At 46.1% G+C, this 24,907-nt stretch overlaps 1 protein-coding gene across 1 annotated transcript; it reads right to left on the bottom strand.

The window, feature by feature from the left end:
- Window positions 1-7,173: 7,173 nt before the first annotated feature.
- On the bottom strand, window positions 7,174-19,320 carry cnn2 (calponin 2). Its single transcript, XM_015940525.3, has 7 exons — window positions 19,160-19,320; window positions 11,203-11,324; window positions 11,062-11,128; window positions 10,675-10,812; window positions 8,624-8,740; window positions 8,277-8,423; window positions 7,174-8,165 (listed from the first exon to the last, which is right to left on the bottom strand). Exons 1-7 carry the CDS (start codon window positions 19,214-19,216, stop codon window positions 7,863-7,865), a joined length of 951 nt encoding a protein of 316 aa, XP_015796011.3. The 5' UTR covers window positions 19,217-19,320; the 3' UTR covers window positions 7,174-7,862.
- Window positions 19,321-24,907: the final 5,587 nt, after the last annotated feature.

Raw genomic sequence — 24,907 nt, 5'->3', positions numbered from 1 at the left:
CTTCAGTTTCTATATTGTTAGAACAGAAGGTACAATCATTTTCACCAATATCGAATTTGGAGCCCTGCAACGGACTGGCACTCTGTCTAGGGTGTACCCCTCCTGGGGATAGATAGGTACCAGCAACCCCCCCCCCCCACAACATGTATACCAAGTATTGTTTCTATGGTTACATTGTTACATGCCAATTATCACTTGTAAGTCGCTTTGGACAAAAGCGACTGCTAAATACATAAACATAAATGTTGTGATGTCTTAGTAAATATTCTATTTGGTGAGAGATAAACTTTATTGTATTTATCCTAGTGGATCTATAATTAAACGGGTAAACTAGCAGTAGCACATCCAACGTCAAAGAGAGTAAAAAGTTATTATCAGGAGAGGGAGAATGTTTAAGTGGTTAGCAGCAGTGTGCTAGACGATGGCCCCCTCCATGAGGCCACCACAGCTCAGCAGAACATCGTTGTAGCTTCTTCTGGGGAGAAAAACACTTAGAGAGAAAATAAAGTTAACAGCTGATGAAGGTGAGACTGGTCTGACTTCGGAGGACTATAAGGCAACGTTACAACACCGTGCGGGACTCGTTTACAGAATTACGTCATCACGGCCCAAGCTATGGTAACCTTTAAGGCCCAAAAATGCATTGTATAAAAATCACAATTTATAAACATCAAAACTTAACATTATAACTTAAACTACTGCTAACCTAAATAGCTTGCAGAGTCTTTTGTACAGCCGCCCCCAAATGTGCGCAGTACATTTGCTCAAACTAAACTCCTTTACAGAAGATAACCTGGTGTCCCTGAGCTCCTCCTCTCTTCCCTTTTGTGGAATTGTCTGGGCTTGATGGAACCTGTGACACGGTCAAAATGGTGGTGGTGGCCACCTCCCATTTGAACTTAAAATCGAATTGTCTATGGAAACCCATTGTCCAATATTTATATGTCGATGACCAGAACCAGGATCTTGAAATGAACCCTGAAGTTGACTGGCAGCCAGTGAAGCTGGAGGAGAAGCGGGGTGGTGTGGGTGTGTTTGGAGGACTTGGTCAGAAGCCGAGCACAGGCGTTCTGAACCACCTGTAGACGGTTCAGGGAGGTTCTGCTCAGACACGTGAAAAGAGAGCTACAGTAGTCTAAGCGTGAGGAGATGAAGGAGTGGAGAACTGTCTCAAGTTCAGAGCGGGGCAGAATGGGACTCATGTTGTTGTTGAAACAGATAAGTGTACATAACACCTTCTCATAATCCATATGAACGGGATTAAAAGAGCTGCCACGCCTAACCACAGTCACACAACTACTACAGGTGATGTAACAGACCGCTTGGCTGGTTGTTTATTTTTATACATCTGTGCCAAGTTCAGGAGATAAAATAACTTACAGGTACGTTTTTATTGAAAATACAAAATAAACATGTGTTATATTAATGCCCTGTGTACGCCAGCATGAAGCAAGCCTGTCAGATCTGGTTCCACCTGAACCTCAGGAACATGTTCTTGTCTCTGTGGTTAATATCATTGTTTTCATCATCAGGTTCACCTACACCGTTGTTCCATTTTGAGCTATTCGTACCAAAGATGATGGCTGAAAACATGTAATATAGGATTCACAAACACAATATTATATACATCATGCACTTATCAATATAACATGTACTACTATTATACTACTGCTTAAGTATATCAGCCAGAAGTGCAGGCAGAAAGAAAGAAGAAGAAAACATCATTTCTACAGCGCCTCTCAAGATAAAAATCACGAGGCGCTTCACAAAAACAAAAACAAGTACAAGTATGATCTAAATATACTTGGACATACTCCTAAGTGTAAGCCTTTTAGCATACTTTTAGTCTACCTTTAGTATAAGCATTTTCATATACTTCTTAGTATAAGCCAAGTATAAGTAATAAACTTTGCTGAGTATATCTTGGAGTAAACTAAGAGTATACTCTGTTATTTTTAGTTTACAATTAGTGTACTTTAACCCTTTGGTGCATAATGGTCACTAGAGTGGACAGATACTCAAAATTGTTATTTATTTGTTTTTGCTATTAAGCACAGCTTTTGAAGACTTTATTGCATTTGAGCCCCTCCATTTGGACTTCAGTAAGTCAAGCCAACATATTTCATGCTCAGAATGCACGCTGCCCACTGAAGTGGACATGTAATAAATTATTTGTAAATTATAAAATTTTACAAAAAATATTTGTTGAAATTTGTTTCATTCACACCTAAAGATGAATGAAAAAAATTGTTAAAAAAATCATGGTTGAAGATTTCATAATTCATGCATCAAAGGGTTAAGTACACTTGCATATACTACTTAGCTGTTTGGGGGAGTGTTGTAATGAAAATGAGAACGTAGCGCTGTAATAACCATGCTGTCCTGCAAAATATTATTATTAGTTTCTTTTATTTAAAAATATAAATATGTAAAACGTGAACTTATAATAAATCTTGTTGCATTTGTCACACTGTTGGACTCATTAAAGGAGAGTACCTAGTGTGACAGTGTGTGCCTACTTGTGTGTGGAATATAATACAACTGCCCTGTTATGCCAGCTTGGCTTCTCTTATAAAATAATGAAAACTCATCATAAATAGGTCTAAATCATCATCAGCTTTTTTTAAATTTAGATTAAATGAAGTTTAATCAGATGCTGGGAGATGCATTCTAACAGCCTTTACCTATGAAAGTGAAGACATGAGATAACCTAATAATTAAGTAATAAGATAACCCAGCCAGTCCAGCGTGATCAAATGCAACAAGGTTTGCTCCAAGCTCACGTTTAACGTTTTTCAGGTTCTTTTATAAAAGAAAGTGAAACTGGTTTGTTGCTAAGGAGGACAGAATGGTTATTCTAGCGATGAGTTCACATTTTCTTCCCAAAACTCCCCAACATCTGTCTGTAACTAAAAACCTGCAGCGAGAAACAGCCAATCACAGGAGAGCCCTTCCAGAGGCGAGAAAGGCGGGACCTTCCTTGAACGTCCTACGATTCCAAATGACGCCTGCGGGTTTTATCCTCTGTGAACAGCAGGTGTCGTGTGTGTGTGTGTGTGTGTGTGTGTGTGTGTGTGTGTGTGTGTGTGTGTGTGTGTGTGTGTGTGTGTGTGTGTGTGTGTGTGTCTACAGCGTTCCTGAAGCAGATTGCGTTTAAAAATCCCGTCTCCATTTGGAATTGTATTCCTCACTATATCTTCTCTAAACTCGGTGGTCTAACTTTTATCCTGGGTGGTGACTACAATGTAGGAAAGCTTCCAGAAAAACGTTCAATGTTTCACAAACAAGTTCTAAGCCTGGTCACTGATTTATAAACATCATTTTACATACTTGATCTGGAATAACAGGAACATAGTGTATAACAATAAGTCATTGTTTTTCTCTAATTGGGATGAGAAACAGATCATTTTTGTGAATCAGTCGTATAATACTGATGGACAGCTTATGTCTTACACAGAACTCCTAAACACATATAAATTTCCAGCAACTCCCAAAGAATACGCCGTACTGTTTGCTGCAATACCTATGGGTGTCAGAATGCTTGTTCTACCTGTCGTACCGCCTATTTCTGCTCCCGACCCTGTGAACACATACGCAGGAAAAGTTTGTCTTATCGAGCATAAGAACAGTAATAGGAATATTCGTGCTTTATTTCAGAGAGAATCCTTATCTGTTCCACATGTGATTTTTATTGGAATTCCTTTGTCCCTGACATCAGTTGGAAGAGTACGGACCATTCCTAATAAGTATTTTGTGACAAATAAGGTGAAAGAAGTTTAATTCAGAATACTTCATGAGTGTTACCCAGCTAATCACATATGACAAAGTTTAAGAGGGACGTTGATGTGAACGGCTGTTTTTGTGGAAGCACCCTGAGACCGTTCAGCACCTCTTCTGGATCTGTTCACATGCTACAACGTTATGGAAAGACTTTAGCAGATTTATTATCGGACAACTCTGCAAGGACTTTGTTTTAAAATGGGAAAATGTTGTATTTTGGTTTTTTGCAAGCACAGAAAGGAAGATGTAGACTTTGTTAATTATTCTAGCTAAATTCTATCTCCACAAATGCACGTATAGCAACCAAAAACCTCATTTCAAGCACTATTATAGTGACTCTATCTTACATAAAACGGATTAAACAAAAAAGCTTTAAAAACTATAACTATTCACACCACCTATAATTTATTTGGATGTGTGCAACATGTCTGTAGTGCACCCCCGGCATATGTTTCATCTTCTTTGTTCAGTTTTGTATGCAGTTTGTTTGTTTACTTATCACCTTGTTCAATAAAGTTTTGAAAAAAAAAAGCAGATTGCGTTTAGGTTTAAACGCTTGAATTAACGTTTAGATTTTCTTCACAAGAAAGATTTGAAAAGTTTGAGACCCAACAAGCAAAAGTACTCAGGATAACGTCTTCCTGTAACAGACGGTGGACGAGGGCAGAAGGTTGAGCTACTTGTTCATTTCTGAGCTGGTGAAAGAACTTCCTCATTCTAATGTGACGTCATCAGTTTAACCTGTCTAACTCCGACCTTCAGCTCTGTTTAGATTAGCTCACGAATGCAGTAACCTAACATGTTTGTAACGGAAGTTGTAATGAGAAGTAGTGGAGGGTCTGGAAACAGAACCAGCAGCTGAAAAGCTCTGAGTCCACTCTCACCCCGTCTCTGCGAGCGTGGAGTTCCAACTGCAGATGAAATAAGTCCAACTCTATAAAAGGAACCTAAATAACACGTTCTTACGTTCAGCGGTTAGCTAACATGCAGATTTAGTGGAGAAGAGACATCCCCTAAACCACCACAGCTCACCCAGCATGTGCTGCAGAGCCCAGATAGAAATGGTACCGACCTGAAGATGCACCACATCACGGTTCAGCTTCACCGTGATGTGGTAAATGTTACCAGGTCGAGTCTGGGCGTCATCCTAGACAGCACACTGTCCTTCCAGTCTCACATCAATAGCATCACACGGTCAGCTCATTTCCATCTTCGTAACATGAATCGTCTTCGCCCCTCCCTTGATGTCCACTCTACTTCTATCCTCGTCCATAGTCTGGTTACTTCACAGGCCTCCCTCAGAAAACCCTCCGTAAGCTCCAGTTGGTTCAGACTGCAGCAGCACGCGTCGTCACTGAAACTCCCATCTCTCATCATCACCCCCATCCTCCAACAACTCCATTGGCTACCCGTGCACACCAGGACTAACTACAAGATTCTCCTTCTCACCTTCAAGGCCATCCATAACCTCGCCCCTCACTACCTCACAGATCTGGTTCACATCGTCACCTCGTCCCGTTCCCTCACGTCGTCCTCCTCCTTCCGTCCAGCACCACGGGGAGTAGAGCCTTCAGCTGCACCGCTCCCAAACTCTGGAACTCCCCTCACCCTCTCATCAAGAACATTAACTCATTCACAGAATTCAGAAAACTCAAAACTCACCTCTTCATGACCACATATCAGCTTTGAATTTTAAAGTGCCTTGTTTGTCACCGTTGTTTTGCTTATGTTGTACCTGCGTGTACATTTGTTTGATTGGATGATTTGTGTTTTTATTCTGTACCGTCGTGTACTTAAGTGACCAGAAAGGAGCTATTTAAATAAAATGTATTATTACTTTCAAAGGAACTGATCAAACAGCTTTTATATATAGATTATATATATATATATATATATATATATATATTTGTATATTCTACTTCCATTATTATCCATGTGTACACTTACATTTGCCACCTTAGATTAGTCGATGCAATCTTTGGATAAACTGCTTTACAGACATTTGAACATGTGGTAGGGAGATCAACTTCAAACCACCAACCTCCATTATCCAATCAGAAACCAGTTGTGATGTGTTTGGGGTCTCCATCCTTCAGGAAAGCCCACCTGGGACCAAGGTGTGGTCCAGCATGTTTTAGTTGTTAACCTGTTCCAACACACCTGATACAGCTCAAGGTTTCAGGTGAAGAACCTGAAGGTGGTCCTTTCTTCAGTCTGAAAGCCTCACATCTCCATCCTGGTCTCATCGGACTCTTTCTCCTACGCGTTTAAGCTCGGGGTGTCTTCGGCCTGGCTGGTTCCCTTCCAGTGTTGCTCAAACCAGGTGCGGCTGTCAGCTGAATCCAGAGAAATGTCCTGCTGCTGCCATCACCAACAGGATGATCAGCAAGTACGTTAAAGCGTCATCGACACTAACACGTTCACACTGCAGGCCAAAGCTCAGTAAACCCGCCGTTTCCCCCACGTGTGACCTAGATCTGATTGTTTAAATGTGATCCGTGTCACTTGAACACCTAGAACTGATTCTGACACGTATCTGAAGGCGACTGCAGACTGAACGGTCATGTCGCGTTAGACCCGTCTCCTACGTCACCGAGTCAGCGGAGGTGAGCGCGGTGTGTGGACGTTCCTGAGGAGACGCGCACGTACAGACGGGTTCAGGAGTCTGTCTGACTTCCTGTTTTAGGTTTAGGAATTAAAACAGGAGAGCATGAGAACGGGAGCTGCAGGGTCTCACCGGTCTCCGTGAGAGGGGGATTCTTCGTGAATGAATGAATACCGGAACATTTCAGGGAGACAGTGGGAAAAAGGAGTAAAATAGTTGAGTTTTTAAAAGTTTCCAGCCCAAAACAGAAGAATGAACAGGTGTGAACGTTTTCCACAGGATCAGGATTACATCACAACTCCACCGCTCCTGGTTTCTCCACTAGTGACTTCCTGACTTCTGCGCATGCGGGTCGCGTTGATGCCGCGGAGCGTTCACACCGGAGAGAGTTTGATGTTGCATTTCAGTCACAAAATAATCTGATTCACTCAAAAAATGGGACTGGAGCACCAAGGCCTGCAGCGGGAACGCTGCCTAGATGAATAAATGACTTGTACGGAATAGAAAACTCACAACTTTAAACTCGAGAACCCAACTCCTGTTTTAGATCAGTAGTGGTTTGTCGTTGCCACAATGGAGACGTCAAATCCCCAAATATCAGCCGATCAGGTCCAGCATAGAAAGATGATCACGGCTGAATGACTAGAAGCTCCTGTAGCTCCACTAGGAACCGGTCTCGGCCCCGCAGCTTTTACAGGTGGCTGAAAACTAGACCTCATCTTTAATGTTGTCCTACCACGCTGTCCCACACCCGCAGCACGCTCACACAAACAGTTCAAAAACACCAATAATGCACATATTTATTTATTATACCATCACATTTGTTTCCTACAGCCATTGTTGTGTCGGGGTAGGGCAGACGGTCGTCTGTTCCCCGTCAGTTAAATAAACCGTGTGATGTAGCTGTAGAGAGACGGCTTCCACAGCGGACGCGTTTGCAGTCCCACAAGAGCAAAAACAGCCTCCCACTGCATCCATCTCACAGAAACCAGTTCTCCAGTCAAGTTAGAATAAAAAACACTGAAGTAAAAGATTTGTTCTAACAAAATCCATTTAGTTTCCTCGTCTGCAAAACAAAGTGTTGACCAGTACTAAAGGAATGATGCTGACGGAAGACGCATTCACAGATTTGTTGCGTTACCACGTTACACAGCTGCTGTAACGCCTGCCTGAAGTAACAGCCTCCATCTGGTTTCTAAGCTTTACTCGGAAAGGAAAACAAGTCAGCAGAAACTAGTAAAAGTTACTTTGGCACAAAGAAGTAACGCAGTGAGGACGGAGCACATCCACACTGGTGGCTTTCATATATGTACTCATATACAAAAGAGGAGGAATCACAGAAGTACGGTTCATGGTGTGTGTGTTGGGCCGAAGACGAATACTAAAAAAGGATGGACCCAAAACAGAAAGGCACAACATCCTGTGATATAAAAATATAACACCTGCCTGCCTCGAGGTTCTCTTAAACACCCACAGCTCAGTAATCCGTCCCATCATCGTGGTACAGCTGCTCCCCCTCTTGGTAACCTTGGTAACCCTCATCCTGGTAATCGGGGATGTATTCACGGCCACTGCCTGCTCCATTATCGCCAGCGAGCTCGTCGGCTTTGGGACAGTACTTGGCATCGTAGATTTGTCTTCCCAGGCCAAAGTTCTGGCCGCTCTGATTGGCCCCCTGGCTGTAGCCCATCTGTAGGGACATGGTGCTGTTGTCACACTTGTCTGTGCCCAGTTTCTGATCGTAAATGGCTCGCCTGGTCCCAGGGGCGGTCATCCCAGCCTGTGGCACAAACACCAAAAGCATTCAGTCATTCGTTTTGCTTTCAACAGTGGTGGGGAATCTAGGTGGTTACTAAACATGCTAGCTAGTCTGCAGTGACGGTTTCATCACCTGGCTGGCTCCCTTGTTGGTCCCCATCTGCAGACTGATGGTGGTGTTGTCCATCGGGGGCTGGATGTGAGCTTTGGGGTCGTATAGATGCCTCCTGGTGCCATATGCGTTCATACCTGCCTGACTGGCACACTTGTTGGTCCCCATCTAGACAACGACAGCAACACTTTGCTAGTTCTGCACCAGTGGACACCACTAGCTCTAAAATTGCTCATAATTACTACAAGTTTACTACAAGTTTTTCCAATGACATCAAACTGTTTTGGTCGACTAAAGTAAATAAGCCAACATGAACCTCTGGCCTACTTTAGCTCTTCTTTTCCAGTTTGCTGATTGGACTACGTTACCTGGAGCCCGATGACGCACTGCCCAGCCTTCATCTTCTCCTCGTTAAACATCCTCTCCTGCTTTTCGGCGTACTTCACCCCAATGTCTACGCTCGACCGGCAGCCCTTGGTCTTGGCCTGGGGTGGGGTGGGGGTTCATTTGGTTAAAGGGCAAAAGTACCAAAATCCAACCACCCATTCACAGAATGATGCAAACTCTTATTATTCCTGAACGCAGCTCGTACCACGGTCACTGGTCAGGGCCAGTTAGCTGTGGCAACCACAGGATTGGGTTCATCCAACGCCAAATTCAAGCACTTTTCAAGCACCACACTTTAGAAATAAAACAGTACATACAAACTCAGGCCAGTTTCACCTCATTACCATATGAAATCATTACTGTTATCAATAGGGATTATCCAATCACAGGACTGGATATCGAGCCTGAACACGCGACTTCTGAACCAGGTGGAAAAGATCAGATATCACCTCATACACAACGAACATGACCACAAGAGTGGAGTTTAAAATAAAAGTCATTAAGACACAGTTATGTTTGTCTGTAAAGATCAGATCAACGTTTGTAACTTCCTGTGTCCCTGCAGCTCGTCCAGTTACTAAACCAGCTCAACTAGAGGAAAGCTGCTAGTTCCCTTAGATGTAGGTCCTTTAACAGACCGTGAAAAGTGCCGGTCAGGCACGCACGCACACACACACACACACACACACGGGACTGTCTCAGCTGTTATTTTCGTTAAGGAGTGTGCACGTACAGCATGCGCTCCTCGTGCACGAGCCTACTATTGAAGCTGCCGTTACTCTTTTGGCCTGAGGGGGCAGTCGCGAGCATAAAAATTCAAAACTCCGTAAAGTCCCTTTAATTATCCGTTTGAATTCAAGTAGAATACACAGTACATGAAATATACGACGATAACATTGTAACGAGTGTTCAACAGTGATGTTGGAGCGAATCGTCCCACATGGAGTAGTCTGTCCCAGGTTGGGATCTGGTCATCCTACAAGCTGTAGCAGTGCCATGCTACCAGGTGACCGACGGATCAGACGACAACTCGTGATCCACTAACAAATATGGTTTGAGAACACCAACTCCCCTTTCTCTGAAAACGATAAACCCGACAGATGACCCACCCCTCCTCAAAACAAAGACTGACTCACATGAAGGCCTTGGCTTCACAAATGTCCATTTTAGCCCAAAAAAGTTTCCAACTATGAGACGAACGTATTTTGAATTCCCTTCAATACAAAACCTTTACGACTACCAAATCGATGTGAGACTGAAGACTTTAAAAGGTCTCCGGTTTTAAAAACCTTTCAAGACCCTGCAGGTGGCGTTCATCAACCAGCTGCCGTTCCCATGTCCAGTGGCACACGCCCACCAGATGCAGCCAAACCTTTCATTTCATCAGTCTGCATAGTCAAGAGAGGCTTTGCAAACTAAATTTGTGAGTGAGCCCGTCTCTCGTAGATCACAGCAGCAGGAGGACCGGGGCTTTTTATTGGGATTGTATGAAAATTTAGCACCAAACGTTATTTTTCCTGTAGCCGCACCTACTGAATGCATTCGGTTGGTGTTCTGGTCACCTGGCCTACTTCCCTCTTAACGTTATTCCTGATCTTATCAAAGAAGGACCTGCTGGATCCCAGTCCCACAGCAGGACTCCCATACCAGTTTCATGCTTAAAGTAAGCAAAACCAGAGGAGACCACCAGTCCAGCGGCTAGACCTCATGTTAGGTGGAGTCTGCTGCTCACACGCACACGCACACACACACACACACACACACACACACACACACACGCACACACACACACATGCACGCTACAGAGAGCAGCAGCAATCACGTTTTGGATTCAAGACTAAATTATCGCGCTCTAGTGTTGTTGTCCAAAGTTCTTATCAAACTATTTTGGTTTGATTATCAAGCACTTTCAAGGACTTAGAAATTTTCATACCTTGAAAACCAGTTATTGAAATTCAAGCATTTTCAAGGATTTCAAGCACCTGCACAGACCCTGTAATCTCTGCTGAACCAGAACTACTTCTGAACCCACCATGCTAGCAAGGGCAAGCAGCGTGGTCTGGACCTGGGTCAGGTTTCCACTCTCAAACAGGTCGTTGGCCTCAAAGATGTCGTGGGGCTTCAGGCCGTACGTCGTGATGGCTTTGATGAAGTTGGTCAGGTTCTCCAGCTGAGGACACACCAAACCAGAGAGGTCATGTAGTACTTACAGAGCGTTGGCACACGTGTCATTCTAATGAGACCTGCAGGTGTGCACAGGTCTGGGAAGCAGGTATCAGAAAAGCACCAGGTCGTTTTGGCTACGATGGCGTGACTCATCAACAACATCAACTCGTCTCCAGCTGTCGGTAACAAACCTTTCTACTGTATGTAAAAGCCACACCCTCAGGTGAGTGAGGAGGCGGGTCCTTTCCCTTACCTGGTGCCAGTTCAGTGACGAATGGTTGATCTTCCTCACAGATCCTGGCTGCAGGTGATTAATGAGTCTGAAGAACAACAGTAAAGGTTCGTTTAGAAAACACCCAACATGAAGATGAGGTCTGAGGGTTCTCCTGCTTACTCGCACAGAATGACTCCATCCTTCAGACCTTTCTGAAAGTCTGGGCCGATGGAGCGACCCGTGATGTCTTCAATCCAGATCATGAGCTCCTCTTCCTTCTGAGGGTCATACTTCTGTGCAATCTGATAGGAGAGATGGGTCAAAGGTCACAGGTGGGTTTCTCACAGCAGCTCCTCCATGTAATGTTCCCTCAAGTTACAGGAAGTTAAATCATGAACAACCAATCAGTGACGATGGTTCAGAGACTTGGACAAAGCCCGTGACATCGACTCGGCTTCAGGTCTCGCACACGCACACACACACACACACACACACATACACACACACCTTCCCAAGTCTGACTGATTTATTGGAGACATTTCCTCCAACTGAAACCGGAGCTGCAGACATCCTGGACTACAGCTGGGTCTGGTACCAGGTCCGGTTGGGTAAAGTGAAACCAGCCTTTGCTCTGCTCTGATTCGGTTCTGAGCTGCGTGCAGATTCAGGTCCAAGTCTCACACAAAGCTGCTTCAGATAAAAGCAAACAGCTGGCTGTACTCTTTAGGATCTTCTACCTTCTAATTAAAGGCTCTGCCTTCATTCAGCCGCATCACAAAAACAACAGTGGCGGTTTGAAGACCAGCAGATGGGATTTACAGAGATGTAAGGAATTCACCCCACTCAGCTGAACCCAGATCAGTCCCATCACAACCCTGAGAAAAGGCAGAGTGGAGTATCCCAATTCCATTACGATTACTGGGTCAACGATTCAATTCCATTCGATATCCCGATGCATCACGATCATTTCATATTGATTTGTTTTCATAGATAAATAGAAGATGTCAGATAATTGCTTTTTTTTTTTAAATCAAAAACGTAATTGACACAACCTGCCATCCCTCAAAAGCTCTCCATTCACAACAGGTTAGGACAAAACACATTTAAGAAGGTTCTGTCCCTGCTGCCGACAAAAGGGGACTTAACCCAACTAAACAACTGGAGACCAGTCTCCTTGTTGTGTTCAGACTATAAGGTTTTTTCTAAGTTCCTATCAAACAGACTTCAGGGATTCATCGGAGGTCTAATCCCAGATGATCAGTCCTTCTGTATACCAGGAAAGTCACTAATGGACAATTTTTAATAATAGACGTGTTTGATGTTTGTAAAATTTATGATGTAAACGCAGGTATCAACTCTATTGATCAGGAAAAGGAGTTTGAAGGGGTTGATCATGAGCTACAGGCTTTTGGTTTTGGGGGGTCCTTTCTGGAAGGGATTAAGATGCTGTATAGGAATGTCAGCTGTATGGTGAAGGTAGCGGGGGGCCTGAGTACACCCATACCTGTTCTAAGAGGAATCAGACAGGGTTGTCCCATCTCAGGACAACTGTATATTTTAGCTATTGAACCGCTGCTGTGTCGGCTGAGGAACAGGCTGAAAGGTCTACATCTACCTTTACCTGTCTCTATTCCTCCCTTAGTTGTGTCTGCGTATGCAGATGATGTGAATGTTTTTATCCATGATCAGCAGGATGTACAAGAACTCAGATCTAGTTTACTTTTATATGAGGATGCATCCTCAGCTAAGGTTAACTGGGACAAGAGTGAGGCATGTGTAGTGGGGGGTGGGACCTTAATAATGTCCCGCCTCTGCCAGAAGGGCTGAGGTGGGGAACGGGAGGTATTAAAACACTAGGCCTGTACTTGGGTACCGAAAGGTTTCAGAAACAGAACTGGGAGAAGGTGCTGGAGAAGGTGGAGGCGCGGTTGTCTAAATGGAAATGGCTTCTCCCCCAGCTGTCCTACAGGGGCAGGGTTCTGATAGCAAACAACCTGGTCGCCTCGTTTCTGTGGCACAGACTGATTGTACTGGTTCCACCACCGGGTCTGCTGGAAGGTGTTCAGAAGCTGTTGGTGAAATTCTTCTGGTCCGGTCACCACTGGATCAGAGCCTCGGCTCTTTGCCTACCCGTGTCGGAGGGAGGACAAGGACTAATAGACGTGGTGTCTAGAACTGCAGCCTTCATATTACAGACAGCTCAGAAGCTTCTTTATGGTGACGGACTCTGCTGGCTGCCCCTGGCGCTTCTCCTGCTGCAGAAGGTTGGTGGGCTTGGGCTGAACAAACACCTGTTCCCGTTGAATCTGAAGGTGTTGGATCTGACAAGGATTAGTCCGTTCTACGCGTCAGTGCTGGACTCTTTTAAGCTGCTGACGGTTTCCCGAGCGCCTGCCACAGGACCAGGGACATGGCTGCTACAAGAACCCTTGATTGACAATGACTTCTTCTCCCGAGCTGGCACTTTAACTTCGTCTGCATTGAAAGTGAAGTTCACCAATGCTGGGATAGTAAAGTTTGGTCACTTACTGAAGATCCCGGCTGGAACCCTTGGTGAGCGGTTGGATGTGAGGTCCACCAGAGTGATGGAGAGAGTGGTGGAGGACGTACAGTGGTCCTTGTCTGTCACAGAGAGCGTTCGTTGAGTATTACACTCTATCTGACCAGTGGGATGATGACAGTGAGTACGTTTTTCCATCTCTGGAGGTTAAAGCAGCTGGTGAGGGTTGGCAGGAGGAGAGTGGATCACTGCTGAAGCCGAACACTCCAGTGTTGGGCTCCTTCCAGTCTTGTGGGAAGAAACAGATCTATCACACTTGTGTGAAAGTTATCAATAGGCGCTCTTTGTTAGAAGTCGAGGTGGACTCAGGTGTTTGCTGCGGACCATGCCACTTGGTGAATGTGGAGGACACTGACAGATCTGGATGCAGCGCTGGTGCCGCCGTTAAAAACAAAAACAAAACTACATTCCACTATAAGCAATTATGGCGTACTCTTCTACGATGCAGAATCGTTTATGTCCGCATCCCGATGCATCAGTTATTTGATCATTTTCCTCAGCTCTAGAGTGGAGGACATCTTGGAAAAGGGGATCCTAACTGGAGAACAGATTGGTTTTTATGTCCCGTTTATAAGCACAACCCCTCAGGCAGCAGCAGCTTTGGTCTCCATGAAACAAAACGGGTGAAAATCTTCTGAACATATGTTAGAAGAGGACACAGTCACAGGGAATTTCAGAAACTGATCCCAGAACAGTAGCCCCCCGTTTAGCCTTGGCCCCCAAAATGCCTTGACACGGCCCTGGGTGTGTGACTGAGTTTTGAAGGTGACCTGAATTGTATCAGATGTATAAATATTACATATGTTTAACTTATTGTCTTATAAACATGTAGTGGAGATAAATCTACCTACATTTGACCTTCAAGTTTTGTTTTCTTGTTTTTATTTAACTATTTTCCTGTCCTGTCCGTCTCATCTTCCTGCATCTCCTCTAAACTCTCCAGAAAAACCGCTGCCTGGTAGGTGTGAATCTTCACTTGTCTCCCGATTCGATTACTGATAAGGAAATGCGTGCGTTAAGCAGCGCTGTGCGTTGAAGCTGTCATCAGCTGATCAGGAGCTAAAGAGGCAGATGTTTTCATCCAAGAGCATCACGGCCGTGGAGAACGAGGAAGACGTGATGAATATCTACGGCTGCAGGTGTGGATCTGCAGCTGCAGGTGTGGATCTGCAGCCGTGTCCTTCTTAGCGTGACAGCGGGACGTCCCGAAGGTCCGCTCACCTGTTCTCCGCTCAGACGTCCTGATCTTCTACCTTCCTAGATCATCCAGCTGTAACCTGTTCCTGATCATGTCTTTAGTCCCGCTGTAACACTGATGCATCAGTCTCAGACGTCATGGAGCTCAGGTGTTATCAGAACTACCTGTGTGTGTTTACCACCCAGCTTCAGCTCTTCTGTGGTTGGGTCTGACCCACGTTAGTAAATGTGAGTCCTCCATCAGGCTTGTGCCTCTTCTAGTGTCATTTTAAAGGATATTTATTTATTTATTTAACCGTTACTAGATTAGCAGCAACAGAAATGCTGCTAAAAACACACAATTATGTGAAGCTGGAAACATTAGAATACTGTGCAAAATTACATTCATTTCTGTAATTTAACTAGACTGAGAGACCATTTAAAGGCTCGGGAACCTTTACAGGTGTTTTAAATGTTAGCTGATTGGGGTCTTGTTAAATATCACACAGTGACCTTTTAATAGTCTAGATTAGTGTAATGCTCCTGTTAGTAGTTCCTCCTGTTAAGTGCTCATTTATTTAAATTATTCAGGTTTATAAAAAACATTCTGACATACATTTTATTATGTTCCAGTCATTAGTCGTTTATATTTTACTATTGTAGTCATTTATAGTAAATTAAGTAAGTTCAATTAACCCATTTTTCTAGCATTCTTTGATGAAGTAAGTAACCAAGTAGTTATTTTTCTTGGTAATTAGTTACTTTTATAATCTCATAACTCTGTAATTAGTTACTTTTATAATCTCGTAACTCTGTAATTAGTTACTTTTATAATCTTGTGACTCTAAGTAACTGAGTTACTTTTTTGACTAATTAGTAACTACAACTAATTACTTTTTAAAAGTAACTTTCCCAACACTGCCAGCTAACTACAAACCTTTCCACTAGCCTGTCCTGTGGGACCCTCACCATGTAACCCTCATGTCCACGCTGTCTCTGGAGGAGCAGGTAGGAGACAGACCTCCTGTAACCTAAAATGAACCAAAGCTTTCTCCCAGTTTCTCTTTCAGATGAATTTAACATCAGTTTATCATCATGAAACAAAAGAATAAAGTGGAACAAGAACTTCTATCTTCTATTTCTCTCTCCTTTTAATTTCTCCGTGTCCCTAAATGGTAAATGGCCTGTATTTGATATAGCGCCTTCTAGAGTCCTAGAACCCCCCAAGGCGCTTTACAACACAATCAGTCATTCACCCATTCACACACTGGTGGGGATGAGCTACAATGTAGCCACAGCTGCCCTGGGGCGCACTGACAGAGGCGAGGCTGCCGAGCACTGGCGCCACCGGTCCCTCCGACCACCACCAGCAGGCAACGTGGGTTAAGTGTCTTGCCCAAGGACACAACGACAGAGACAGACTGAGCGGGACTCGAACCAGCAACCTTCCGATTACGGGGCGAGCACTTAACTCCTGTGCCACCGTCGCCCCAATAAATAAGTAAAGTAAATAAAAGACAGATGATCCTGCTGCAGCCGCCGTCATTGACCCCGCCCCCTCCCCAAGACCGGATCTCCCAACATCACAGCACTCGGTCTGACTGAGCGCTTCCAGGAGAAATAATAATTAAATTATGAAAATAATGGATTTTTACTTTTTCACCTCATCAGTTACTTTGGAGCAGATCAAAGATCTCCTGACCGCAAAGCGGAGAGCGCGTTTCGATGCTGCGTCAGTGAGGTGACATCACCGCAGCACACGATGAGCAGAGCACGTCAGGAAAGATCAAAAGACAGAATACCAGAGGATTTAAACAGATATGAACAATCATGTGTTAATAATAATGTTTTGTTGCGCCACCTTGAGAATGTATCGTGTGCCGGACGCACCAACGATCAGCCCTCTGCGTCCTCTCCGCTCAACAGAATCCCGCTGCGCTGAGAGTCCATAAATATTGTAATATAGGCAGAAACTGGATCTTTTCCTGAAAGATATCTAGCCCCCCATAACTCGATCCCTGCTCCTGGATGAAAAACCGGACACTTTGATCCATGTAGGACCCCCTCCCCCCCGGACAGAGAGTGAAAAGTGGACATGTCCGGGGGAAAGAGGACATCTGGTCAGCCTACGATAGCACCAACCATAGATACGTACCAACTAGTGAGAAAAGCTATTTTTGATATTTTCCTGCAGCGGTTTAAGTGCGTTTCGGTGCACCGCTGCTGATACAGCGCCCCTATAGTGGTGTAACGCTGCAACTGCAGTTAAAATAACATCCACTTTAGGGATGCACCGATGGATCGGCATTTGATCCCAATCGGCCGATAGCGCCCCTATCGGTTTTGATCGGAGTTTTCAAAATAGATCAAAGCAGACCGATCAGGTAGGGTTGTCACGGTAACCAGTGTAGCGGTAAACCCCGGTAAAAAAGTTGACAACAATAATAACCGTCTTGTTTTTTAAAAAACATATATTATCTCGGTGGATTACCGTGGCTGCGGTGTAGGCGCGGTGACCCTTACCAGCCACCGTATCATCTGCTGAAGTTGCCGGCGGCACATGCGCACTTTGTTGTTTACAACCAAAACTTTCTTGAAGCTAAAGCTGAAATAATGGCCAGAGGAGGAGACGGCAGCGCTCAGGACATTTATTATCCCTCAAAGAAGACAAAGTGGGAAGTACGGGCATCTTTTGGATATTTGAAGAATGCCGAGGGACAGTTGATAGAAGACGGCTATCCTGTTTGCAGCACGTGCAGAAAAAGTGTCTGTGAAAGGCAGCAACGCTTCAAGTCTCATGACACATCTGCGTGACCATCACCCACAACTCTACAGTCAACGCAAGGCAAGCTAACGTTAGCGTTTTAGCTAAAATGCGTGATCCGAGGATTTGGGTTGAGGGAGAATGCAACAAGTCGCTATATAAAGCAGCCGCAGCGCCGCTACCTGCATGTAAACCGTGTCGCGGACACCGCCATGTTGAAATGACGCTATGCATTACGGGGCTCCCAGGGGCAGATAAGAGTTGGTCTCTCTCCGAGAATAATTATGAATTTAACAACGATTACTGCCTGATGACATTTTCCCACATCTGCAAAGCTCACTGGAAGGACACAAACCGAGGACAATATTTTCCTGATATAGGGTTTATTACTCAAGTAAGGGTAAAAAAGTATCTGATTAGAAGGCTACTTGAGTACTGAGTATCATCTGATATAATATTTTTAAAATGATGACATCAAACAGACATAAAATAAGAAGTTATGGGCAAATATTGGTATTTTAAAGACTAAAGGGAAAAAATGTAAACAAATAAACAACATAATTACAAAATAACACATTTTAGGCTAAATTTAGACACAAACTGAGGACAATATTTCCTGACATACAGGGTTTATTTAATTGTGTGAAAATGTAGCACGTTTAAAAAAAATACCGCGATAATACCAAAAACCGTGGTAATTTTGGTCACAATAACCGTGAGGTTACATTTTCACACCGTGACAACCCTAACAGACCATTTTAGATTAGGTTACATTTCCTTTATTCCCAGATTATGTAGTTTGTAGCACTCATTATAATGTTGTAGAATAGATAGATAATAAATATCCACCCCAGATTTAAAACACTTTTCTGGTTATGAACACACCGGTAGTGAGATCAGCACGTGCGACGCTGGTGACGCCACAGTGGAAGGGTGGAGAAGGAAAAGGCGAATCTGTGGAGATCAGGCCAACTTTACTTCAGTCACGGACATTCCTACTACGGGCCAAATAAACAGCAACATCCGGGTCTTTCAACAACTTCAGGAAACTCTTTCGGGGGGGGGGGGGTAGTTACGCAAACTACTGATTTACGAACATCTGGACGTGAACTACATCCCATAATAAGGCTCTCGCGTGCTGACCACAGCAGAGCCAACGGGACCGTTCTCTGGTGGAAGACAACGGGACGGTTCTGTTCTGGTGTCTGGTCTGGACCGAGCTTCTCACCGGGTTCGCGTCCGAACTGTTCTGCTACGGGGTCGCAGGTATCTCCTGCGCAAACGGGAAGGTGCGGGACGGAGGAGCGGAGTTTTCGTCCTGGTGGACGCGGTCCGAGCGGGACAAGACGGAGGGACAACGCCCAAAGGCTCTCTGCTGTTCTGCTCAGTCACTAGTTCACGGCAATCAGGTGAACTGGGCTCGGTCACCTGAGCAACCGCTAAACCTTTGAGCGTATCAAACGTTCTTAAAAAGTCCAAACTAAACTTTTCTACCGGACTGTGGTTGTTCCCTCCCTGAACCTGGGCACGCATGCCAAAATGGAGGCCAGGTGACTCCGGCTCGCGCTCATGAAAACACACGAGCCAGTGAGAAAAGTTCGAACCTGTTCAATTTACCTTCAAACACAAACGCTTACCTTGTTTTTCACTTCCGCTGATAGTCCGTAAGCCGGGCCTTTGTTGAAGGAAGACATCGTTATCGTTTCGTACTTATAACAGCGTCGCGCTGACTGCTGAATATAAACCTGCGCCTAATTATTGTAGACTTTCTCTTCCAATGAAACTCCGCACAGAACCAAACGCTTCCGGTCTGTTCTGCTGCCGCCAATCAGAACGCTCCCACGGTTTCTGCCAAAGAGCACCGCGCTTCTGGGTCAAGACAGTTCCCTGCAGCAACGCTCCGTTTCGGTTTGGGATCGCTGCAACAAACGAACAGGCGCATCGCTTTTGACAGACCCGTTGGTGTTACATCAACATGTAACAAATGACCAATAAGATGTTATAATTCCAGATAAATATGAAATATCGATCTGATTGGTCTTTGAATCTTTAATCAGCATTCAACAACAATAACAATAAAGTTTTAGGTATCAGGCGTGACATTAAAAGCAGACACTTTGATGCTCCACCTGAGAGTAAATCTGTGAGGCTTGTTACCAGCATTCAGACATCAATTCTGCTTGCTTCACAGCCAGACAGGAAAAAATATAATGATAAAAAAAAAAGAAACCGAGAAGACCAAGGCACGGGAAAGGCAGTCCGTCACCACACTGGACTTTCCAGCCACATGCTGGATGTCTGTGGTGAACTCTGAAACCGCAGCAAGGTGTCGCTGCTGGCGACTGGACCAGGGTTCAGAGGTCATGGACATAGCAAAAACCAAAGGTTTATGGTCTATGTATGCAGTGAAATGGTGGCCTTCCAGGAGAAAGCAGAAATGGCATGTGGCCAGGTAGAGGGCTAGCAACTCCCGGTCAAATGTGCTGTACTTCCACTCTTTATCCCATACATAAATAAAGTTTAGTAGTAGTAGTAGTAGCAGTCAAAGGTAACGAGACAGAAGGGAAAGGGTGGGCCGACATCGCAGCATCAGCTAACGCAGCTTTAGCGTTGCAGAAGGCCTGCACATGGTCTGGGGTACAGTCTACCACATAGCTCGCTTTGCTTCATCTGAAGGCACCGTAAAGCTGTGCCGCTCTTGGGAGAAGGCGGTTGTAAAAGTTAACCATCCCCTGAAATTCTTGCAAACCTTTCACTGTTTTCGGCTGTGTAAATTCTGCAACAGCTTGCACTTTAGCGGGCAAGGGAACTGCACCACTGGCGGAAATGCTGTGAACCAGAAAGTCAGTCTGTGCCAGCCCAAATTGGTATTTAGCTGGGCTGACATTCAGACCATGTTCGGCCAAACGTTGGAAAACTTGGCGCAGGTGATTGACACGCTGTTCAGCAGAGTGGCTGGCAACCATGATGTCATTCAAATAGGCAAAAATAAAGGACAAACCTCACAAAACTGAGTCCATCAGCTGCTGGAAGACTTGTGCAGCACCTTTAACCCTCCCACTGCCACTCCTCACCCCTGCCACATGGACCCAAGAGATAAACCATCAATCCAGCTCAATGGTCAACTTTCCTCGCGGGGTCACACCCATTAAGTCAGTGGGAGGGTTAAAGCCAAAGGGCATGCGTATAAATTCAGAGAGGCTAAAGAGGGTGATGACAGCGGTTTTAGGAATGTCCTCCGTACTCACTGGGACCTGATGATAACCATGCACCAAGTCTACCTTCAAAAGGATGGAGGTTCCAGCGAGGTGTACTGAAAAGTCCTAAATGTGGGGGATTGGGTACTGGTCACTCTCAGTGACACCATTTAGGTGGTGGAAATCCCCACAGGGTCACCACGGTCCATGAGCCTTGGGCACCATGTGCAGTGGGGATACCCACCGACTGTCAGAGCAGTGCCCAATGCCCAAACGCTCCATGTTGGCAAACTCTGTCCGTGCGATGGCCCGCTTAGCCGTGTCAAGGAGGCGTGGGCGTGCAGAGACGGGTGGGCAAGTAGTGGGGATGAAATGTTCAATGGCGTGTTTAGCTACAGAGCTAGAAAAGGTAGAGAAACACACGCTGGAAGGCATTTCCTGTGGAGAGGAAATTAGCATGCATTTGGGGTCCGGTCCTTTTTGTCATACATGGCATAGATACAAAAGACACAGCATCAATCAGCGCCTGTTGTTTAACTCGCTCAGGCTCAAGATAAGTTTTGATAAAAGGACGAACAACTAAGTCCTTCAGAGGTACTTCTGAGTTAAAAAATGCTCATGAAACACGTGTGTGGAGTAACCAGGTAGGTAGGTTTTAACGTTGCACATCTGCCACGCCTGCCTCCAGAGGGTTAAGTCAACTAGAAGTCCATGTGCACAAAAAAAATCAGCACCTAAGATAGCAACTGAACTTGTGGCCACAATTAAATTCCAATCAAACTCACGTTCATGGAAGCATACTGTCACCAACCTTTCACCAAAAGGTTTGATGGCGGATCCATTAGCTGCAGTCAACAATGGTCCGCAGCCTTCAGCTATTCTGTCAGCTGCGGTTGTCAGCTTTGTAGCTAGGAGGGTGTCGTCAGCTTCCTCAGCCAGCGAGTGGTAATCCATCTGTTGCAGCAAAGCAGAGTTTACAAGAATGGCCCGCACCTGAGCCGGAAGCTGACAGAAGAAAAGGTGGCCAAAGAAGAATCCTCCGTGGTTGGAACCAAGTAGGGAGAGCATGCTCTCCATAAGCTCCAGGGCAGTGCCATCTCCGTGTCCGGCAGGAGAGAGCAGCTTCTCCGCTCGTTCCGCTTTGGAGAGGGTGTAGCGATGAGCCAGCAGTTGTTTGAGGACATTAAACTTCTCCCGGGGTAGAGGGTTCCGGAGCAGGCATATCACCTGTCGGGTGGAAAGTGAATCCAGTGCAGTGACCACATGGTGGTATTTTATGTCGTCAGAAGCAAGTGCGAACTGTGCTTCGATGTGAAAGAACCATGCTGAAGGGTCAATCTGGAAGCCTAAGAGCCATGGCAGATGTGAAAACTGGGGCCAGCTATGGTCCAGCAGCCGTTAGCAGTGCTGGAGCTTGTTGGGCCGCTTCGTCAGTCGACATGTTCGCTCACGGGGTCACCAATGTGGAAGAGTCAGGGACGACACAAAGATAGGTATGATGTACCCAAAGGCCAAGCATTTACATAAAAAATGACCAGAAATAAACTTAACTTCATTTCCAGACACAAATATCCATCTGTCTGGCCTCCAAACAACAAACGCACGGCACAAGGCCTTGTCACCAGATAACGGAGCCATAACAAGCCTAGCTAACTTGTCTGGGCTGGAACAAAAGTCACACGGAAGGTGAGACTTTCTGCACCTTCACTCTGAATAAAGTTCACCTTCCTTGAATTATTAATCACTTTTTAAAAGTTGATAATTGCATAAGTGTCATATAATCATCTCTTGTTTAATTCCAAAGTGTTTGAATAATGTGTGCATTAATCAATGATGTGTTAAAATGAATATTTTTCCTGTAATGATCCATTTCAGATTTTAAATGACACCAGATTAGTGTCTGTTGATTTAATGTTAATCTATCCAACCTATTATAAAAGATTATTATTAATGTTTAACATTTTTGATCCTCCTCCACATCAGAGGCTCGGGCATCTGGTCAGGATGCCTCCTGGCAGCCTCCCTGGTGAGGTTTTCTGGGCACATCCAACCGGGAGGAGGCCTAAAGGGAGACTCAGGACACGTTGGTGGGACTATGTCTCTCACCTGGCCAGGGAACGCCTTGGGAATCCTCCGGAAGAGCTGGCCTAAGTGGCTGAGGAGAGGGAAGTCTGGGCCTCTGTGATTTGAGCCCCACAACTCAACTCTGGATAAATGGAAGAAAATGGATGGATGGCATTTTTGCTTCACTGAACCGGTTCGCTGGAGGTTTTGACAATTAAAATCTGCGCCTATCACACTGTCACAATCTGTCCTGTCTCCCCACCCTCTGTTCAGTCCTGTGTCTTCCCTAGTTGCTCCCACCTGCCTCTCATCTCCCAATCTCTTAAGATCCCAGCTCGTCTTGTATTCAAACCCTCCCAGTTCTGTGTTCCTTGTGCGTTCATTGTTTCAGTGTCCCGTGAGCTCTTCATTAAAGCCTTTTTGAATGATCTTGCCTGCCTGCCTTTTCCCCTGCACCTTGGATCCTCACCTCAACCACTCGCCTCGACTGCACCATGACAGAATAAACGGACCTCCCCAGCGGGGAAATTCTTCCCTGGGAGGGCCTGCTGCAGTGGCTCACTCCCAGCTACCAGCCGGCTTCCCCTCCTCCAGCGCCGCCTCGCCGCAGACGCCGCCGCCGTACCTCGGCGATCCACTCTGCTCTCCCAGATCCAGAAGGGAGGTTGGGCTGGGAGGCGCAGCTGGACCACTCCCCCTGCGAGGGCACCAGACTGGCCGTGTGCTCTCCACGGTGCTGGGAGGGGACCCAAGCCCTGCCATCACCTCCAGCCCTGAAGCTGCGCCATGGGCATGCCGCAACCTCTGCTGACGTCACCTCCAGCTCCTCGGTGAGTCAGACTCCAGAGGGGGTTGTGAGGACTTCCCACGAGCGGCACACTCAGCCAGAGGACACCCCTCCCGAGGTCTCCTCCCACTCCAAGGGGGCCAAGGGACCAGACGGCGGGGTCGAGCTAGCAGAGTGGTGCCGCCTACCTCAGAGGCCCCCGGTCTGTGCGCCAGCTTGGACCCCCAGCCTCCATCTCCAGTCCAGTCAGCACCTTCGAAGCCAGACCAAGGGGCCGATCCTGCGGGTTACCCAGGGGAGCTCGCTTGCCTCCAGGCTGAGCTGGTCTGGCTCAAACATCTTATCAGCCTCCGGGAGTTCCAGATGGTGACATTCACCACCCTGATTTTCCAAGCCTTCTCGCCAGCTCAGCCCGAGTTTTGGCCGTCCTCTGGGAGCAGAACCCCAGTGCCTCCAGCGGCTCCACCTGCAGAGGCTCTGCCTCCAGGGGCTCCGCCTCGAGCGGCTTCGCCCCCAGGGACTATGCCCCCAAAGGTCCTCCAATCTCCCCGACCTCTACAGGCCCTCCGGGTCCACCACCATTACCCCTGTCACCCGGCCCTTGGGGTTCCAGTCCACCCAGCCGCCCGGCACTCTGGGGCCCCCCTTTTCCAAGGCCTCCCAGGCAACGTTGTCTCCTCCCGTGCCCCAGACGTAGACCCCCCAGACACTGTCGTCTCCTCCTGTGCCCCAGACGTAGGCCTCCCCCAGACTCCGTCTTGGCCTGAATTGGACATCCAGTGTTGCCCTTTAAAGGGGCACCAGTTGCCTTCATTTGAACCCTTTGGATTACCATTACCTGGATGACTGAGAACCTTCACCAGCACACAGAGGGCTTGGTCAAAGTAGTGGTGATTGGGGTTCAGCAGGGTCTGTGGAGGGTTAGCTGGCAGGACTGACGCACAAGTGTTGTCCGAGCAATGCTGGCATGTAGCTAGGCCAGTGCCAAGAGGGCTACAGCGGTTCGGGGTGTAGCGCTCCAGTAAACATCATGAGGTTCTTTTTTATTCGGACATGTAAGGTTGTGTTGTGAGTTTACCTTGACATGTTTCGACCGACGACTGCTATCTTCATCAGAAGTGTCAAAGATGTTTGTGTGACATGTCTTTATCAGCTGTTTTTCTGGTGGGCGTGACCAACCTGGATCTGTCAGATCTGCTGGGTCGGTCACGCCCACCTCCACTGGCTGGTCTTTGGAGAAGGAAATCCCAGGTGTGAGGCAGCTTATAGGCCCCCTCGTCTCTGTTCATGTCCCACTGTTCCCGTTTCCTTATTTCTATTGCCTTCCTGATCCAACG

Source organism: Nothobranchius furzeri, chromosome 11, assembly GCF_043380555.1.
Source record: "Nothobranchius furzeri strain GRZ-AD chromosome 11, NfurGRZ-RIMD1, whole genome shotgun sequence".
NCBI classification, from domain to species: Eukaryota; Metazoa; Chordata; class Actinopteri; order Cyprinodontiformes; family Nothobranchiidae; genus Nothobranchius; species Nothobranchius furzeri.
This window is presented reverse-complemented; position numbering and strand designations above follow the sequence as displayed.